Source organism: Ochotona curzoniae, unplaced genomic scaffold (genome assembly GCF_017591425.1).
Source record: "Ochotona curzoniae isolate NIBS_2020 unplaced genomic scaffold, NIBS_Ocur_1.0 contig_66, whole genome shotgun sequence".
In the NCBI taxonomy this organism is placed as follows: domain Eukaryota; kingdom Metazoa; phylum Chordata; class Mammalia; order Lagomorpha; family Ochotonidae; genus Ochotona; species Ochotona curzoniae.
In genome coordinates this window covers 498,903-519,696 of record NW_024466512.1, presented here as the reverse complement: position 1 = coordinate 519,696, position 20,794 = coordinate 498,903, and the positions used below count along the sequence as shown (strand labels likewise).

Below are 20,794 nucleotides of genomic sequence, written 5' to 3'. Positions count from 1 at the left end.
AGTGGGCACAGCTGGAGTGGCCAGCAGCCCCAGAGAGGGGGATGGGGGAGGGCTCCAGATTGGCTGCTGCTATCCTCCTGTGACCCCCAGGGCCAGCATGTGGTCCTGCACAGGCTGGGTACACACACGCAGGCATGAGGACTCCCTGTGGCCTGAGAGGTGGGAGAGGGCATGGTAGGTCGGCCGTGGGCAGCTCGCTGGCCACAGAGGGACGAGCATGGGGCTGAAGCCAGAGCACGTGATGCTGGCATGAAGGCACCAGTCCTGGGCAGCCAGAGAAGGCCAGCCCAGCACTCGCAGACTTTAGAGACACTGCTGGCCACCACAGAATTCTAGAGGCCACTGCCAGCTTGTCCCTTTGCCCAGGCCTCCACAGTGCTCAGGTGTGCAGGGCCATTGGTCACCCTCTCTACACTCAAAGCTTGCAGGTGAGGTCTCCAAGTCCAGGGCCCAGGGCCTCTATGTCCCTGGGGGAGTAGCCAGATGCACGACAGAGCAGCCACACAGCAATGGACATTACGTCACCCCAATATATATATCACCCTGCTGGCATGTCCAGGCTGCATGCTGCTAGATACGAGTGGACACACCGGCCCACTGAGGCGTGCAGGCCACTTTTCAATGGGGCTGCCAACACCAGCACCCTGAGGGGAGAATCCCACAAGGAAGCACTGCAGGCAGGGCTGGGTCCAGCAGCCCCACCCCAGGCTGACCAACAATGCATCTGTGCTCAGAGCTCCGAGCTCCTAGCGGCCACATCCCACGATGGACGTGGGACACCCAGGCCCAGCCTGTGTGGCACAGAAACATGGCCAGTGGGCCAAGCTGGGCTGTGTATTGCCATGGCAACAATGGCTGTCTTCTGCTCAGAGGGCAGTCAGGAGGCAGGTAAGGGCAGTCAGGAGGGCCTCTGCCCCTGCGGGGACACGAGCAGCCTGGGCTGGCCTCTGCCCCTGCGGGGACACGGAGTGGCCTGGGGTGGCCTCTGCCCCTGCAGGGACACACAGCAGTCCTGGGCTGGCCTCTTCCCCTGTGGGGACACGGAGCAGCCTGGACCTCACAAGCACTTGACATGTACAGCACAGCCCTCCTCCTCAAGTCCCAGGATGGGTGTCACTCCCCCCAGCCAGGGTCACCTGCCATGGCCAGATTACGTGGGATGGCAACCACAGGCCTACTCAGCTCCCAGGAGCGCAGGCTTGGCTTCTGTGAAGGAGGCAACAAGGCTTTGGGCATTGGAAGATTCTAGAGCTGGGACACAAGGCTGTCAGTACACACAGCCCCAGGAAGCTTCACGGAAGCCTCACCACCGGTGCAGTAAGTCTGATGTGTGTGACGGAGGTGCAGGAAACGCCACACCCCAGTCCCGGGCTTGCTCAGCTCGGGTGCCACCTTTCCTCCCAGCTGCCTTGACGCGTGCGTGCACCCGGCCCCAGCTCGGGTTTACTTACAGCCTTGGCTGGGTCTGCACAGGAGCTCAAGGGGGAGACATACATAAACTAGAGTGCTGGGTGGGTGCAGAGGGCAGGCGCCCTCAGGCCCAGGCTGCACACAGGCCAGTACAGGTGCATCCCTGGAAAGGGCTCCATGAGCTGGGGGCAGGGGCTGCCTGCGGGAGGAATGGCACTGCCCCCTGCACCCAATGGCCACCCTCTCCTGCCCCAAACCAGACCCTCCCAGCCAGCTCCCAGCCAGCACCCCTCCCTGGAGAGCAGAGCCTGGAGTTGGAGCGGCAGGATGGCAGGGCCTCGGCCAACAGCCCATCTGAGCTGACAAGCCCCCCATGCTCCCTGGAGCAGGGGCCTTACCTTGCCAAAGCTGCCCTTCCCAATGGCACGAAGGATCTGGAAGTGGTCAAAGTTCACTGCAGAGAGAAGCAGAGGCTGGTAAGGCCAGGAGGCCTGTGCCTGTGACCCCTCCCTGTGGCACCCCAGAGCCTGCCCCTGGGCCACCTCTCCCTGTGACACCCCAGCAGCCTGCCCCAGGCAACCCCTCCCTGTGGCACCCCAGCAGCCTGCCCTGGGCCACCCCTCCCTGCAGCACCCCAGCAGCCTGCCCCAGGCGACCCCTCCCTGTGGCCCCCCAGCAGCCTGCCCCAGGTCCCTCACCCTGGAGGAGGATGCCTCAGGACACACGCTGAGACAGGGAGGGAGCAGACAGCCCCAGAATGCCAGACCTCTGGACTCAGCCCAGGCACCCACAGCCTGCACTGGCAGCCACCCTATCCACCAAGAACCCTAAAGGTGGCCAGGTGCCTAGGAAGCCGTGTGCACACTGGACAGGCCTAGGCGTCCAGCAGGCAGAGAGGCACCTGCAGCTTGGGAGTGGGCCAGGGTCTGTGCAAAGCAGAATTTCTGCAACTTTCTCACAGTCCGTTTCAGGGACATCTGTCCTAATCACCAAGGTCCCACCCAGGGATGTTCCCCTCATCCCAACAAGCTGTGGCCAGCTGAAGCAAGGGGCTCAACGTCCCTCACTCAGCAGCCCAGAGGGTCACCCAACTAAAGAAAAGCATGTGCTCTCCGAGGGGCAAAGGCAGGGAATAAACACAGGTCAGAATGACATTTCACACCAGCTCCCCCCCTCCACATGTGGGGTGCCATCATGGAACCAACCCGGGGCGCACGGCCAGGGTGCTACTGCCTGGGACCTTGCCTGCTCATAGCAGCCTCGGCTTCCCAGGAAGGGTGCACCCTCCCTGGCTTCAGCCTCCACCAGAGGACAGGTGGCCTCCACAGGAGGTGGCACCTGGCATGGCCACAGGGAAGCGGCTCAGGGGAGATGCAGGTGGGATGGGAGAGCCATACTCTGAGCCAGGTTTTGCCAACTTCGCCTTGGCCAAATCCCCTAGAAGCCAGAGCAGATACAGTCCCTGAGGGACGAGGGATGGCTGCAAACACAGCCAGTGGGGCCCAGGGAGCAGCTGCTGCGGCCTGACGTCCGGGCTGCAGCCACAGGACACCTGGCAGCTCACAGGCCTGTCCTGACTCAGCCCCAGTCAGGGCCAGGGGGTCCTGCCCTGCCAGGGACAGCATCGGCACACTGGACTCCCAGGCCACGTTCCAGGTTGGGGCTAGGGCCTTCCATACCCATCCACCCTACCCAGTGCCCAACCAAGACCCAGATGCCATTTCTAGCTGCTCAGGGATGCTGGCTCTCGTCCCAACAAGCGAATGGTGAGAATGGAAACTGCTGACAGGGACCCTCTCCCAGCTCTGATACCCAACGGTAGAGCCAAGTGGTCCTTGGGGGCCAAGCCAGAACTGCCACAGCCACGGCCAACCTTCCCAAACCCAGCGGAGGCAGGGCCAAATGGAAAATGGAGGGCCGAGTTGGGGGTCTTCCTCCTCCCTGGAGGACAGGTGCCAGGAGGGGTGGGCACTGGGCTCTACAGGGCCTCCGTGGGGGTTTCTGATCAGGGCAGAAGCCAGGGCCTGGAAACCTGGGGACCTGAGGACCTGGGGCCCAGTGACTGGGACCAGGCAGCTATGGGAGTGCCGCCCACTGTGACGCAGCATATAGGAACACACTGCACCCCTGCCCGGCCCCTTCTCACAGTGCAGCCTCCATTGGAGAGACACTGGCCCTGGCTGTGAATGGCACGGCCAGGCAGCCCTCTCCTAGATACAGTGATCTCAACTCTGGGTATCAAGGCTTCACCTCTGCAGAAAGCTCCATGTGCAGAGCCACTGTCCACCCGGGCCAGGCTGGGGAAGTGGGTCGGTCAGTGGGCCCAGATGCTCCACGAGCCCAGCCAGGTCCTCCCTGGGTGACCGGCCGCAGCCTGGTCCTCCTCGTGCCAGCCTGGATGCCTTCACTGGGAACGGCAGCCCAGGGAGAGGCCCAAAGCTCAGCCGGGACAGCAGCTGCCACCCCACCACGCCTCACACCTGTCGGCCGAGTCGGCCGGCCGAGACAGCAGCTGCTGCTCTGGTACCTGGTGACCCCTTTCTGAAAGACTCAGTCACTTGAAAGACGGACATCAGACACAGCCATGGCAGAGCTCAGTCAGGACTGGTGGGCAATGCCAGACAGCACACACTTCTGCCCGCAGTGCTCCACCGTTCCGGGGAGCTGGGTTAGCGCTCCCAAAAATAGAGGCTGAGTCACCTCCATTGTCACAAACAATGGCTACCTCCCCCAACCCAGAGTGGGGGGAGCTCTGCCCAGGGGTGAACCTGGTGGGAGGACAGCTGCCCACCGCCCAGGCACCAGCTTCTACAGGGTTACCGAGGCAGGGGTTAGGCCCAGCCCCTGGTCCACACTGGGAAGGGGTCTCACTGGAGAGGGGGTATCTTGGGGCCTCACATGCTAACCACCGTTTCCTGCTGTCATATGACCCCTCCCTCCAAGCTCTGAATGTTCTTGGAAAGAGGAAAACCCTGTGGCCAGGCCACACAGACACCTTAGGGACACTCGGCACCCCAGCCAGCTCCCCATGGCCTACAGGCAGCAGGTGCCACTGTGGCTACCTGTGGGGCCACAGCTGAGGCTGTACCCACTTCACATATGGGAAGCTGAGGACCCCTCCACACACACACACACACCAGCAGCAGAGAAAGGCGGGTCCTGTGCCCCTTGCTGGATGCCCAGCCCTAGCCAAAGGCCCCGGCCAGTGCTCAGGACATCTCAGGACCCAGAGGCCAAGTCTGGGAGGGCAGGGGATCTGCTTTTCTCCGACCTTGGACTCCAAGTCACACCCAGGTAATGGCCACCACCCATGAGGACCCAGCTGTTGCCTTTGCCACCCCCATATCCAAGCAGCAGGTCAGGGACCCATGGCTCAAGGACAGCCCCTTCCCAGCCCAGAATAGGTCATGTCCCAGCTGAGCTGCTGTGCTCCTGGGGTTCCAGAAGGGTCCTGCCTCCTGCTGCCCAGGAGTGCGCCCAGGCAGCATCTTGCTCCCTCCCTCCTCCAGTGTCACTGCCAGTGAACCGTGCCAAGCAGCCACTGTGACTCCATCCTGTCTCACCCAGAAGGCTCGGGAATAGCCATGGTCAGTGCTGGCTTCCCAGACTCTGTGACCCCGCCCCATCTTGCCCAGAACCACCTGGTGCTGGGAGCCAGCACTTCTCCACCCTCATCCATCAGCTCGATCAATGCGGCCTCCTGGCCAGCCACAGCACAGCTCCCCAGGGCCCAAGGGGAGGGGAGCAGACATGGCCAGGAGTCGCCACAGTGGCCAGAGTGGATACCAGAGTGGGTGGCAGGAGTACCTGGAGCCTGGTACAGCACAGGGGGCAGGTGCCCAGGCCCAGCCCAACAAGGAAAGGACACCCCTCTTCCTGCTGCTCCCCGGCCACGGCTTCCCCAGACCGTGCTGCAAGGCCTTGGCCCTAACCCCACAGCCTAGACACCTGGTGCCTAGGGCAGGCATGGGACACTCCCCAGGAGGCCCAGGGTCACTGTGGCCAGGCCAAGGGGCTGGGCCCCATGAAGCCAGGCCAAGGCCTCCCACATCCCTCAGCCTTGGTCCTTGCAGGAAGACAGCCCAGACCTGCGGCCCTGAGCAGCAGCAAAGTCATGAGGGCGAGGGTGGGGGGCAAGAGGAGAGAGACAGGGAGCCCCACCTGGGGCCAACATGGGGACACCCCCACCCCAAGGCTTCCCAAGAGTGTATGGGGCCACTGTGTAAGAGGCACAGGGTCCTGGCAGCTGGACTCACTGTACCTGTGCCCGCCAACCCCTGCTAAGGACAAGCAGCAGGCCTGACCCTCCAGCCAGGTCCCTACAGACCCCAGGAAGGTGCCCAGAGCAAGCCCCCTCACAGGAGGTTCAAGGCCTGGGAATTGGATGGGGCAGGGTTCCCTCCTCTGGCCCTGTAGGCCAGGGTTCCCACCTCACACGCTGTGCAGCACATAGATGCCCAGCCACTGAGGCCTACGAGCCCAGCAAGGAGGGGAGAGGGGGACTTTCCTGGCCAGAAGGTCCCTCCCTGGGGGCTCAGAATAGGTGAGGAGTCAGGACTGCCAGGGGTAGGGCAGGCATGCTGGGAGCATCACTTGTCTGTCACTGCTGCTCACCCCAGGCACAGCAGGCTGGTCACTCACCAGCTCACAGCCCCAGGCCCCTGTCCTGTAACAATGGGCTGTGCTGGATACCAGCAGTGGACAGAAGGGACTGTCATGGCCTCTGCCCCAGGGCACAGCCTGCAGGCCTGCTGGACTGACCACCCTGGAAACAGGGCAGGCACTCCCAGGCAAGGCCTCCACAGCCCGGCAGCATCTCCCTCCCGCCCCCTCCGCAGTCAGGACACACCCAGCCTGCCCAGTTCCCTTGGGGTCTGCACCAGTGCTGCAGTAAGCCAGGGCCCATGGACCCAGTCTGGACATGAGGCCCGGCCCTTGGTCTCAGCTGAGCAAAGCTCTGACCCGGTCACAGCTGCACCCTGGGGAGGCCCTGCTAGAGACAGCTTTGGACAGAGGCAAGGGACAGGCAGGACAAGAGACTCCCGGCCACCCTTCTCCAGAACATTAAGGTTAGCAGGGAACAGGCTGCACTCTGGGGACACAAGGACCCTGCAGTCCCCCATCTCAGACACCCAGCCCCCACCAGTGCCACCTCACTCGAGGCTCCACAGTCCTGGAGTCACAGCAGTGACCTGGCAGCGCCCCACGTCCCACACAACTGGGAAAGCAGCTCAGGATGTTGCTATGGTAACAGTGTCAGCTCCTGCGTCTGCTTATAGCCTGGGTGGCGCATGGGTGTCCTTACACCCAGACGGCTTGCGGGCCACCCACAGGCCCACCCCCACACCTGAGGGTCTGCAGATGGCCTGCGGGCCACCCACAGGCCCACAGCCTGTGCATGGCTCTGCACCTGCTCACCTGTGGGTCTCCATGTGGTGGGGCCTGTGTGTGCTGTGTATACACCACACAGAGGCAAACGCATCCTGAACAAGGTTTCTGTGTTTCATCTGACAGACACTCCCTGCCAGGGTAGAATCTGCCAGCTGGGCCATTGTCCACCTCACCCACTCGGAGACCCTGCTCTGCTGAATGCTGCTGGCGGGAGTGGGAGGGGACACTTGGGAAAAGTGGTCAGGGCAGGCACGGGTCCTGCACTAGCACAGGCTGTTGATAGCGACCACAGTCAGACCCACACCATTCTACCAGGTCCCAGAGCTGCAGATACAGGCCAGCCCAACAGTATGGGAAGCAGGCGCAGGCCACACAGTGCCTCAGCCCACGCCAGGCAGGGTGAGAGGTACCCAGCACAGGCGAGCTACTACAGGATCCCTGCTGGCTTCACTTCTGGCTGCTGCTCTCTGATGAAACGTGTAGACTTGACAAAAAGCCACCATGTGGAGATCGGCAGATCTGCGGCCAACGTAACACAGACAGGACTTCACAGGCTGCGCAGCTGGGAGGGGTGACCCTCCACCAAGTCCAGTGGAAGCACCCATCCTACAGACTCTGCTCCCACCACAGAACAAGCCTGGCCCATGCAAACGCACGTGTCTTGGCATCCAGGACTGGGAGCGCCCAGCACCTGCCATCCAGTGCCCCCTTGGCAGATACAAGCTCAGCCATCCAGAGGTCAGCACAGATGGTCATGTAGTCCCCAGGGAAAGGCTGAGGTGGCAGCATCCCCAGGAGTGACGGGCCTTCTCACAGGACATCCTGCTCCAGAGGACATAACGCCGATGGTGGGAGCTGAGCCAGGGTCACCACAGTGTCCCCAAGAACTATCCTGTTACTACTGGCAAAGGGCCCTCCCATGCAAGGAGGTAGAGGGACTGTCCTGTTGCTGCTGGCTCCAGCCATGGTGGCAGCAGGTCCAACATCCCTGGGCCTGTGGTGTCTTTAGATGATGCTGGCCTCCACCAGATGCAGTTCCACAGGACAGTAGGTGAAGACGGAATGAGTGGCCATGCCTCCAGGGTGCTGCCCACAGGGAGCACTGAGCACAGCAACATGGCCTGCAAAAGCTAAAGGCAGAGAACCACGCTGGGACGAGGCCAGGAGGTCAGAGGTGACTCGTTCTCCGTCCAGCTGGAGTTGTGAACAAACGCCCAGAGAGGCAGTGTGCAACTTCCCTCTTATGGAACATGAATGATGGGAAAGCAACAAAACATCTACGCTTTTACTCCAAGTCATACTGAAGACATTTTTTTCTTCTTTTTCCCAGGGAGTGAAAGAGAGAAAACCAGAGCAAATAAATCCTCCATATGCTGGGCCAGCTGAGAGCCAGTTACCTGGAGCTCCATTTGGGTCTCCCACATGGAGGGGAGGAACCCTGACCTGGGCCACCCTTTGCTGCCTGCCCAGCTTTACCAGCAGGGAGGTGGGCATCCAGGGAGGGCAGCCAGGACCCCAACCACTGCTCTGATATGGGATGCTGGAGCTGAGCCCACTGCACCACCAGACAGGCCACTCGGGCTGACCTGCTCTGAATCCTCATCCCCAGGGGCTGATGCAGGCAGTGCGCTAGGTGCTATTCATTATTGGTGCTGATTAGAGTAACCAAGGACCACAGCTTTGCAAAAGGCAGTAATGTGCTAGAGCCACTGTAGTCCCCACTGGAGAAAAACAACAGTAAAATGCATTAATGCAGAGGGAGGATCAGGATGATCAACTCAACACCAGAGGGATCAGCTCAACACCACAGACACCAGGGGTCAGCTCAACACCACAGACACCAGGGGTCAGCTCAACACCACAGCCACCAGGGGTCAGCTCTACACCACAGACACCAGGGGTCAGCTCAACACCACAGACACCAGGGGTCAGCTCAACACCACAGCCACCAGGGGTCAGCTCTACACCACAGACACCAGGGGAATCAGCTCAACACCACAGACACCAGGGGAATCAGCTCAACACCACAGACACCAGGGGTCAGCTCAACACCACAGACACCAGGGGTCAGCTCAACACCACAGACACCAGGGGTCAGCTCTACACCACAGACACCAGGGGTCAGCTCTACACCACAGACACCAGGGGTCAGCTCTACACCACAGACACCAGGGGTCAGCTCTACACCACAGACACCAGGGGTCAGCTCTACACCACAGACACCAGAAGGATCAGCTCAACACCACAGCCACCAGGGGAATCAACTCAACACCACAGACACCAGGGGTCAGCTCAACACCACAGACACCAGGGGGATCAGCTCAACACCACAGCCACCAGGGGTCAGCTTAACACCACAGACACCAGGGGGATCAGCTCAACACCACAGCCACCAGGGGTCAGCTTAACACCACAGACACCAGAGGGATCAACTCAACACCACAGACACCAGAGGGATCAACTCAACACCACAGCCACCAGAGGGATCAGCTCAACACCACAGACACCAGAGGGATCAACTCAACACCACAGCCACCAGAGGGATCAACTCAACACCACAGACACCAGGGGGATCAGCTCAACACCACAGCCACCAGAGGGATCAGCTCAACACCACAGCCACCAGGGGTCAGCTTAACACCACAGCCACCAGGCCACTCCTCCAGATTTGAGGAGGGACAGGCCAAGTGGCTGCACTGGGTAAGGTGCCAAGACCCTGCTCCCAGGGCACAGCTCATCAGCCACCCCATGCAGTAACCCTAGTATGAATGGCAGGGAAGTACACCAAACCTTGGATGGCACATGGTCATCTCAGCCAAGGTATATGGCGATCCCCGGAAGGAGCATGAATCTGCAACTCATGGGGAAGTGAATGAGAGGCACACATGTAGGTTCTGTGTGCAAGTGCATGGCTGGGTGTGGGTCACACAGGCTGGTGGTTGGTCACACAGGCTTGTGTGTGTTCATTGGCTGGGAGTGTGTGTACTCAACTAGACGTGGGTCACTCGGGTTGGGTGTGGGTCACACAGGCTGGGTGTGTGTGTACATGGGCTAGGTGTGTGTGTACTCAAGCTAGGTGTGGGACACTCGGGCTGGGTGTGGTCACTTGGGCTGGGTGTGGCTGCTGAGACAGACAGGAGGAGCCCCAGTACCCAAATGGGTGGCTCCACTTCCCATCCAGCTCCCAGCTGATGCTCTGAGGAAGCCCCAAGTGCCTGGGCCCCTGCACCCACAGGGGGATCTGGAGCAGGCTCCCGGCTGCAGCCCAGCCCAGCCCTGACTGCTGCCTCCCCCTGGGGAGTGAGTCCACAGGTGGACCTGCTCACTCTCTCCATGTCCCCATGTCTGGGTCATTCTACCTTCCAAATACAAAATAAAGACTTTTAAAGGGCCAGGCCCCTGCCCCGTGCCCTCTGAAGGCCCCAACTCGTCCTGACTGCAGATTTCCAGCTCACACTTGGGAGCGAGAGACTTCCAAGCCCGGTGTAGCCCAGTGAACACAGATGCTCAATCACCCGTGGAACGCAGCCAAGAGGACTCAGCAACCCGGAAAACCAACTGCGGAGTGCCAGGCTGGTGTAATATCCCCTAATCAATCAGTGCCAGAATGAAAGAGGAAATCTTACCACCACCACAAATAACGGGGAAGCGCGAGGCAAGTTCCAGCAGCCGTTAATGAGGGCAAACAATACCAGCACGCAGAGAAGGGAGACGGAAGGCAGCAGGCGGCTGCCAGCGCGGGCGGCACTCCGGGAGGGGCTCCGCTCAGCTCATGCTGCGGGTCCCCGACAGTCACACAGGGAGAACTGACACTGGCTTCATCCACAGAGACCATGGCGGGGCAGCCCCAAGAGTCACCAGAAAGCTAGGAGTGAGCAGGGAATACCAAGTCCATGACAAACACAGCAACACCTGAAACCATAGCGTGAGGCTGAGGAAAGCCAGGAAGGCACCCCAGGCCAGCTGTCGTGGCCTGAGCCACGGGCCAGAGCCACAGACCAGGGCACCCCAGGCCAGCCATCATGGGCTAAGCCATGGCCAGGGCACCCCAGGCCAGCCATCATGGCCTAAGCCATGGCCAGGGCACCCCAGGCCAGCCATCATGGCCTGAGCCATGGCCAGGGCACCCCAGGCCAGCCATCATGGCCTAAGCCATGGCCAGGGCACCCCAGGCCAGCCGTCGTGGTCTGAGCCACAGCATCACAGAAACCCTAGACGTCCCCAGAAAACCACAGGAGCGCCCACCCCTGCAACAATGAAAGGATGCAGATCCACCGGGGCCACTATGCCCACTGTACTTGCCAGAGGTCAGTCAGGTATGGATGACCAAGGGCAGACCCAGGTTGGCCAGGGCCACATCCACAAGCAGGTCGGCAGCCGTAAGCCAGCATGTGCCCAAAATGCCAAGCAAAACTGAGATCCAACACCCATCCAAATGGCAAAGAGGAGGAGGGGAAAGACCAGGGTAGGGCAAGGGCCGGGGAATCTAAGGACCCCTGGCTCCAGGACACAGGCAGCCCCCCACCCCCAGACCCCCCAATCTCTGAAGAACCCCTAGTGGGGAGCGGGCAAGGAGGCCAAGAGAGGCTGGCACAGACGGCCATAAGGAAGAACAAACCACCAAGCTCCCCCCAAATCGACAGGCTCTCCTCTGCCCCAGGCCCCCCAAAGAACAGCGGATAGCCAGCTCCAGTGGCTGCAGGCATGCTCCTGCCCCAGGTTTGTGGGGGGTGGGGGTGTCTCCAAAGGCAGGAGCAGCCACAGCACTGGGTTCATTTGTCAGCTCCAGGTCACAGCCCCAAAACGAGAGAACTGGTGATGTAAACTGAGTTTTGGGACATGCTGCATTTCCACAGTGGAACAATGCTTCTTCCGATCGGCACAGACAAGCAACCACTGGGACAGATCTGGTACAAGACATTTGGACCCACGTCCCAACACCTGCCACCAAGAACAGAGGCACTTAGAAACCAGGAGAGCAAGCAAGTACGCCACCCTGAGCCAGTGTCCCCAGAAGTGACCGACATGCTTCCCGCATCCTTATTTCAACAGAAACGGACGTGCCGCTCAAACTCAGTGTGACCTGTAGAAGTCCTAAGATTGCCAAGGCCATTGTGGACAATGAAGACTCCAAGACCCACCATGAGCTGCCACCGCCGAGGCACCGCTGACACCCCACCCTGCCCCAGGCCCCTGGCCCTCTCTGCTCGGGGCCACCACCTCCCGCGAGCACTCGGGCATGTCTCTCTCCACATCCACGTTGGCTCAAGCCGATGAGCAGCAAGGCACCACAGGGCAAAGCTGCGGGTAGCTCCTGAGTGAACACACCTGTCCCACCCCAAGGTTTCCCCAGCACAGACGTTCAGGTCAGTCTTGCCGAGGACACCTGCCCATGGCCTGCAAGTGGTTTTGTGTGTGTAGCTGTGTGATCTGTGTGTCCCTGGGGGTTGGGGTGTGTGTGTGTATGTCCGTGTGCAGGGAAGCCCGGCGTGTGGCCCTACTCTACCCTGCAACAGGACCTCCCGTGCCGTGGAGCTCCCCGGCACAGGAAGGAGCTGTGTCAGAGCTGCACTCGCCTGAGAAGCTGCCACTGGACAGCAGGTGTAATCACAGCCACTTCAGGCTCCTTCCAATTACGCTGCTCTGCTGAGGAGTGAGTGCCCGTCCTCTGGAGAATCGAGGTCTTTAATTAAAAGGAATTTGAGTTCATTTGGTGAGCAGTTTCATGAGATTCCTGCACAGAGGTCCACTGCAGACACTCAGGGTTGGGCTCAGGCTGATTTGGAAGGGGAAGGGAGGGGAAGGAGCACAGGCCCTGCCTGGCTCTAGGGGGGCACAGGCCCTGCCTGGCTCTAGGGGGCTCAGGCCCTGTTGGCTCTGGGCAGGTGGGCACAGGCCTTGTCTGGCGTCTAGCCCACGCTGCTCTTCCCTGTGGAGCCCCCACCTCTTAGTTACACAGCCACGCCTGCAGCCCCCACACATCACCCACCACAGCCAGCCCTTGTGCTGCCCCGCTGCCAAGCCACCCATGTGGAGAGGCCTCCCAGCTCCACCCTGTGACAACAGGACAGTAGCCAGAGCCACACAGGATGGACAGAGCCACGGCAGCCAGCTGGGAGCCAACGAGGCCCTGCCGGTCCCGGCCATTGTAGCAAGGAGCAGCTGAGCCCCATGGACCGCCAACATGACCGCCAACAATCACCATTGCCTGTCACTCAGAGCGTCCCCACACACGCAGAGCGCCTGGCTCACAAGAGGTGTGCGGAGGAGGCCAGCTCTGCACCGCACCTGGAAGTGGCCTTGGAGGGGTCCGGCAGAGGACAGCGAGGATGCTGGAAACTGCGAGTGGCCAGCGGGAAGAGCGGCCAGGGAGCCAGGGGCGAGCTCAACAAGGAGATGCAACAGGCAGAGGGAGGTCTCAACGTAGAACTGGCCCCAGCATTCCATATGGGTACCAGTGTGAGTTCAGGCTGCTCCACTTCCCATCCAGCTCCATGCTAATGTGCCTGGGAAAGCAGCAGAGGTTGCCCCATGTGCTGGGCTCCTGCATCCACATGGGAGGCCAGAGAGGGCATCTGGCTCCTGCCTTGGACCTGGTCCAGCCTGATTTGCAGCCATCTGGATGGAAGACCTCTCCATCTTCTAAGTCTGCCTTTCAGATAAACAAAGTATCTGCCCAAGTCCAAGAAGAGTAAGGCTAGGAACCATGGACCGCCACCAGGAGAGGGTGGAGACACAGGGCAACGCCCAGGCCAGAGCAGGGCACAGGCAGAGGGCACAGAATGCCTCCCTAGTCCCCCTTCACACAGAAGCCTAGCTTCAGGCTCAACCCTTGGAGGGCCATGCTTATGCCACCCACACTCCCCACAGCGCCCAGCCCTGGCATGGCCATCCCCGCTGAGCTGCACCCCTCCCCCTAGTGTCCAGCCCTGGGACAGCTCTTCAGTGCCAGTCCTCCCCACAAGGACCAAGAGCCTGAGGAGACAGCCTGGGGGTCAGCAGCACAGTGAGGCTGCATATGGGGAGGGCTAGATGTGACAGTGGGCAGGTGGGCAATGGCTAACACTTGAGGACACCTGAGGACGGGCAGTCAGCGCAGATCCTCCAGGCAGGGCTGGGCAGCAGTTACTCCCAGGAGCGGGGCCAGGGTTTGGCCAGCCATGCTGGGACAACACTAGTGTCTCTGTGCTCACACGGGGCCCTGGAGAGCATGTCTATTTCACACGTACTGGCCACACATTAGCCATGCCTGAGGCGGGTGGGGATCCAGGGGTAGTGTCTTTGGAAGAGTACCCAGGGCAGCTCCCAGATGACATAACCTGTCCATGGGTCCTGCAACCCAGGGCAAGTGATGCCAGGCTGGGAGTCTCAGGCCTGCCTTCCCCGGGAGCCAGGGTCCTTAATCCTAACAGCATACTGTCACCTTCGTCCACCCCGGCAAAGGGGCTCCTAGGGAAGAAAACCCAGGAAAGCTTCTCAGTGGACCAGGAGTGCACATGTGCCTGAAGCCACACAGCGGCATCCCAAGTAGCTGAAGTGTCAGGAACCAGCCAAGTGTCACAGTGCTAAGTACCACACACAGCCAGGAGTCCACGGCAACTGAGCAAGGACAAGGTCATTCCACAGGATTCTAGGCAGACACAATCCACGGGGACAGGAGCCTGAACCCATACGTGGGTTACACACGCAGCTTCCTCCCCGCGGTGCCACATGGGGTGGGCAAATCCTAACAAGGAGACTTCCACAGCCCAGGCTCCTTGGGGTCAGCTCAGCACCTGCCCAGGAGTGGGTGCCGGGGAAGAGGAGGAGTGCAGGAACCCTGAGGAAGCCAATGGCACATGAACACCAATCACAGGACCAATGCCGCAGGACAAGCCAGGGATTTGGGGTGGTCGTCGGAGTGTGGACGCCTCCTCATCTTCCTGTAACTCTGCATGTCCATGGGAACTTCATGAGAAAAACCTTCAAGTGTCAGACCACGGACCTCGTGCCCCAGCAAGAGAAGCTCCAGGCAGGGCGACTGGGAGCGGTTTCTCCCCTTACATAACAACTGCACCACAGGGAAACGGTTGTCACGGGGGCGCAGGAAATTCATCATCACACCAGGGCACCGTGTGAGGGAAAGGGGACACCATTCATCACCATGCCGGGGCAGCAACAGCCAGACCGGGGCACTCCCAGGCTCCACCTGCTTTGCTGGCCCCGGTCACTGAGACCAAGACCAGGCATGGCATCCACCCAGGACTGACCCCACAGCCACCTCACACCCTGCACACATACGGTACCCCCACAGCCACCCCACACCCTGCACACGTGCGATGCCTCCACAGGCACCCCACACCCTGTACACATGCGATGCCCCCATGGCCACCCCACACACATGTGATGCCCCCATGGCCACCCCACACACATGCGATGCCCCCAGGGCCACCCCACACCCTGCACACGTGCGATGCCCCCAGGGCCACCCCACACACATGTGATGCCCCCATGGCTACCCTACACACATGTGATGCCCCCATGGCCACCCGACACCCTGCACACATGCGATGCCCCCATGGCCACCCCACACCCTGCACACATGCGATGCCCCCAGGGCCACCCCACACCCTGCACACATGCGATGCCCCCAGGGCCACCCCACACCTTGCACAGTGCGATTCACCCACAGCCACCCTGCACCCTTCCCCCTACAGGACCCCATGACTGAGCACTGCCCCTCCCAGCAGCCACCTCAGCACAGGGGGCCAGGCCCCTCCCCAGCTATGGACCCCTGGCACTGACTCCAAGCCTAGAGTAGACACAAGTACCAGGAATCGCCAGCCTTGCTATGGCACCCACGCGAGGCACAGTGGGCCCCAAGCACAGCCTCCTCCACTGGGAGGCGTGAGCCTCACTGCCATCACAGCTATCCCCACGTGCTCTGAGCTGAGGGGCCCGCACCGGAGCTGGGGAAAGTGCGGGGCTCCTATTTTTAATAAGCTGGAGGCAACACCAGCTCCCCCCACGCTGCCTCCTTGGCTCCAGAACTTAACCAATAGCATGCTGGGTTTCCACATGTGCAGCAGCCAGCAAAGATGGGTCAAGACTCCCGGGGTGGCCAGGGAGACAAGGCACGAGGGGGCCAGGGCAGACATCTGAGATCTCTGTGCTTGCTTTGGCTTTTAAAATAACAAATTCAAGTCCACAGTTAAGTTGTTTCTGGATGAAACAGCTTTTTAAAAATAACCTTGATTGTATTAATTACAATAATTCTCCCAATTTGTCCCAGACCACAACCATGATTGTCCAGCAGGCTGGGCCAGGCTGTGTTTGGGAAAGGGGTGGCTGGGCTTGTGACCATCCAGGGGTCACATCTAGGCCGGTGGTCATCCTGGCAGGAGGTGTGTCCAGGGGGCTCCAGGCATGGGCACCAGGCAGGCAGGGGCCAGGAGGACCAGCCCAGGCCCTTGCACTTGACTGTCCCCAAGAGCAGCAGTGGGACACGCATTTCAGCAGTGGCCTACACTCAGCCATGAGCTTTCTAGGGAGGATGGGACAAGGCAACATCAGGGCAAAGTGGACCACAGGTGGGGCAGGGTGGGGCACTGCAGCTCAGGGCAGGGCGGAGCTTGGCGGGGCAGGGCAAGGTGGGCCACAGTGAGGCAAGGTGGACCACAATGGGGCAGGGCAGGACAGACAATGGCCAGGCAGGGCAGACCACAGTGGGGCAGGGCAAGGTGAACCACAGTGGGGCTGGGTGGGCCACAGCCGGGACAGGACAGGCCAGTCCTACCCACAGTTCTACAACAGAAGGACTCAGCCACCCTTGTCCACTGGCATCCCCATATCTGCACTGGAGTCAGACAAAGCTGGGTGTAACTTCCAGGAGCAGGTGCAGGCACAATGTCCAGAACAGCACACTAACCCTGGTGACACAGCTGCCTGAGACAGAGCAAAGCAGAGGACACACCACAGGCTACAGTGTCTCAGTTCTGGCTACTCACTGGCAACTTTGAAACAAGTGCCAGGTGGGTCAGACAGCAAGGAAGGGCTTCCCACGGGCCCAGCCAGGAGCAGCTGGCTTGGGCTCATCTAGGCTGGGGAGGGGGCAGTCCCTTGGGGTGGCTGGGATCTTGGCCGTGTTTAACCACAGGCCCCACTGTCCACCACTGGATCCCTGCTGTTCAAACAGTATCCCAGGACCAGCAGGGTCTGAATTGCAGAGTCCCAGGCCTCTGCCGACCTGGGAGCTGTTCCTGTGTGAGGAGCTGGTCAGAGCTGTCCTGACAACCTTTCAAGGCTTGGCCGCCTCTGACTGCCCTGGAGTTCCTTGTTTGCTCCGAGAAGAACTGTGCCCAGCAAAAACTGCCTCTCATGCCTTTTTCCATTTACTTCTCAACCAGAAAGCTGGGTGGTTAAATTTTTAAAAGAAAAGCCAGTTTATTTTTAGCATTGTAAAATGCACAACCAGATGGGTAGACACGCGGAGCTGACATTTGTTACATAAAAAAGTCCCACAGTTGGTCGCAAGTCCGTCCCAAAGCCGCCTTGTCGGGCGGGGGCGGGAGATGCTGTGTCCAGCTCCATGGCTGCCTGAAGGCCCACCTGGGATGCAGGTGCCCGCCTGGAACCTGCAGGTCCAGGAAGCATGAGAGCAAAGCTGTAGGGTGGGCTGGGATTACACGCCCCCTCAACTCTCATACACACAGATCCCAGGCTCCCAGGCTCCCAGACTCCCGGGGTCATTGCTGCAACCAGTATCCACCAGCTGGCGCAGGTCCTGGGCAACTACGGCCACCACAGTCCCCATGTGGACGGGGAGGGGCACGAAGCAATCCCACCTCCACCCTCGGCACCCTCCCCCAGGTCAGGCAGCAAGGACAAAGGCATCGATTGAAATTCAAGCGCACTCCTGATGCGTCCCTCAAACGGGGCACCGTCACTCAGCTCTATGTGCTCTGGGTGGCGGCACGAGGAAACAGCAGGTCTGGGCCATCATGGGAGAGGCCAGGGCCACACAAAAGGCCTCAGAAGTGGCTGGGAGCCATGAGCCAGGAGGAGTCCAGACACAGAGTGGGGACACTGGCCTGCCGTCGGGGGCTGATAGCATTAACTGCAACCGAGATGGGGCTCAAACTCAAATGCCCACACCATGCTCAGCCAGGATCAGTCACATGCTGTGGCCAAAGGACTGCCATGTTTCAGGTACAAAGCAGACCCACAGACCACCGAGAGGGAGTACGTGCCCACTGCTCCAGGAGGACTCCCCAGGCAGGTGTGGATGAAGCTGACCACACAGAAATCACACACAACTGCACCAACAACTAAGCCGCAGCGACAAAGGCTAAATGGCAAACCAGTGAGAGGCTGTGAAAGAGTACGCCTTACATGTGAAGAGGGGAGTGAGAGGGGAGGGAAATGACGGCCAGGATGGAGGGAGTGGGAAAACGCAAAAAGCAACTGTGCAAAATGGCTCTAATCTCGTTTGTAGCCGAAGAAATGGCACAGCACCCATGCCATCTTTTCCAGGGCACACAGGAGTGAGGACTCAGAAAGCGAGCCCAGCGGCCTACCCCTGCTAACGACTCCATTCACTGAACCCAACGGCCCCACGTCTGGTGCCCCGGCGTGGGTGGACACCACTGCACACCCAGTGCATGGGGCAGGGGCTGCTTTGTACTCTGCACATCTCCCAAGGAGTCCTCCGCCTGGCCAGCACCAGTCCCAAGGTGCAGCCTGTGCAAGAACGCCAGGTGCAGACACATCCGCACCAGCAGCTCGGAGACAAATGCAGAAACCTTCGCGTCCATCACCAGGAGGTAGGGAAGGTCCACCTTGTGGGGGACAGACACCCAGCTGGTGCCTGAGTCCACCGCTCCCCACTACTCTGCATCAACTGTAGTTCCTGGGGCAGGGGCCAGCGTCCATCGAGTGTCACACACAGGCCCAGTTAGGAATGAGGGTGGCCAATTCAGCCAACAGGAAAACGCTCCATGGCAAGACACCACGACTTGCATGCTTGACAGAGCTGCCGTGGTGCCCAGCAGGGTCAAACGGCAAAGAAGCGGAAGCTGAGCTTCCACAGGGAAGGGCCATGCATTCCTCGAAGGCACCCAGGCACAGGCGCTCACTGAGCCCCACACCCTCTCTTCTAAGCAGACCCACTCCTCACCCCTGAAATTAGAACCTTGGGTTCTCAAAGCCTAACTCCCACTGCAGAGGGCTCCCACAAAACCTCACCCCCCCACCCAAGCCAGGTGCGACCCCATATGGGGGCCACAGCCCTTGGGAGAGGCTAGCACTCAGTGGACGGTGCTGGGCATGCCTCTCGGGACCACAGCAGGTGGGAGCAGAGGGTCCTGCCCAGCCCCGCCCAGCTCCACAAGCCCCGAACCAGCTCCTGCCTCCTGTGGACTTCCTCACAGAGGAAGGGAAAAGGAGTGTGTGGCCCTGTCGTGTGCCCCTGCCCCACGCCTGCTACGTAAGGACAGTGTCCCAAGGAATGCACAGCACGGCTCAGGGTGGAGATTTACCTGGCGCTTTGTTAAGCTGCCCTCTCACTGCCCGGAAACCACAGGCAAAACAGTAATTAGGTTTTTAATCTAAAAGAGTCATCAGATGGTCTGTTGTTGCCATAGTAACCATGCAGTGCCCAGCATGGCACCGCCACCTCCTTGTGCCGGGCCTCAGGAGAGACCGGGAGGGAGAATCCGGGCCACGCCCCTTCCTGGAAGGCTCCCTGAGCTGGGACCCAGGCCACGGTGGAGCACGCACCTTCACACGCACAGCCACCCTGCACCGCGTGGTCCGGCGTCTGCCATCCCGGACTAGGCACCGGGACACGGGAGCAACCAGCACCCACAGCTGACCTCACAGATCCAGTCTGCCCCTGCGTGCCTCCTTCACTCCCACTCCTGTGTTACTCGTGTGGTGTGTTACACGCGTGATGCAAGTGTCACACCCCAGCATGGTATGCAGGGTCCCAGCTGCCGCAGCGCCCTGAGGACTGCTGGCCGTAGCCCCACGGACACCAGCAGGGGCTGAGGTCACCTGTCACTGTTGCGATGCTAAAGTGATTTACTAAAAACACAAAGCTGGGGCCTGACAGAAAAAGACCCAGCCCACTTGGGTAGACGCCCACCAACGGGAAAGGCGAATGTCCACTGTCTAAGATGTGAACAGGCAAGGCCTGCAGAAAGAAGCCCGGCGCGTCTGCCCGCGCCTGTGACAGCACCCTAGGCGGCACCATCCCGGAGGCACCCCCAGACACACCCCAGAGCCTTCACCTGGGGACCTCACGCCGCACCCGCCTCCAGGGCGGCCCAGAGCCCAGACCCATCCATCTCCCTGCCTCTCGCCCCCGCGCCACCTGTGGAACCCGAGTCCCACTTCACAACTCGCACGCCCCGGGGCGGGCGAGCGCTAGGAAATAGAAACACCGAGCCCCCGCAGCGCGGGTGGCTTCGCGCCTCGGCCCGCCAGCTCCGCGCCACGGGTGGAGGGGCCCCGGGGGCCCGGCGCGCCCAGGGGCCAGCCCCGGCTCACCGTCCTCCTTGTCGTCAAACACCGGCCTGCGCGCCGTGGCCGCCGACATGGACGAGCCCATCCTCTTCTTCCACTTGCTCCACGAGAACAGGGGGCGCGGCTGCGCGCGGCCATCGCCGGCGTCCCGGGCCCTGGGCGGGCCGGCGGCGGGCGGCGGCTGGGCGAGGGGCGCGTCGGCGCCGAGGGGGCGCGCGCGGCCGGCGGGCGGCGAGCCGGGGGGCGCCGCGGCGCTGCTGCCTCTGCGCTCGGCGCCGCTCCTCATCACGGGGCCGGGGGGCGCGCCGCGGCCGGGCTCGGGAGCATGGCCGACGCCGGGGCCGGGCGCGGGAGCCGAAGGGCCGGCAGCGCCGCCGCGCGCCCAGCCAGCCGGGCGCTCGGAGCTCGCGGGCGGCCCGGCGGGCGCGGCCCGGGCGAGCGCGTGGAGGCGGGCCGGGGCGGGGCCGGGGCGGGGCCTGCACCGAGCCCG

At 61.3% G+C, this 20,794-nt stretch overlaps 1 protein-coding gene across 1 annotated transcript in view; it reads right to left on the bottom strand.

The window, feature by feature from the left end:
• STK32C (serine/threonine kinase 32C) overlaps positions 1 to 20,682 on the bottom strand; it is a 30,072-nt gene extending 9,390 nt beyond the window's left edge. Inside the window, exons 1-2 of the mRNA XM_040991700.1 lie at positions 20,329 to 20,682; positions 1,809 to 1,864 (exon numbers count right to left, since the gene is read on the bottom strand). Of these exons, the coding sequence (XP_040847634.1) occupies positions 1,809 to 1,864; positions 20,329 to 20,590 (318 nt within the window). The 5' untranslated portion in view covers positions 20,591 to 20,682. The remainder of the gene's footprint in view (positions 1 to 1,808; positions 1,865 to 20,328) is intronic.
• Between the last annotated feature and the right edge of the window lie 112 nt (positions 20,683 to 20,794).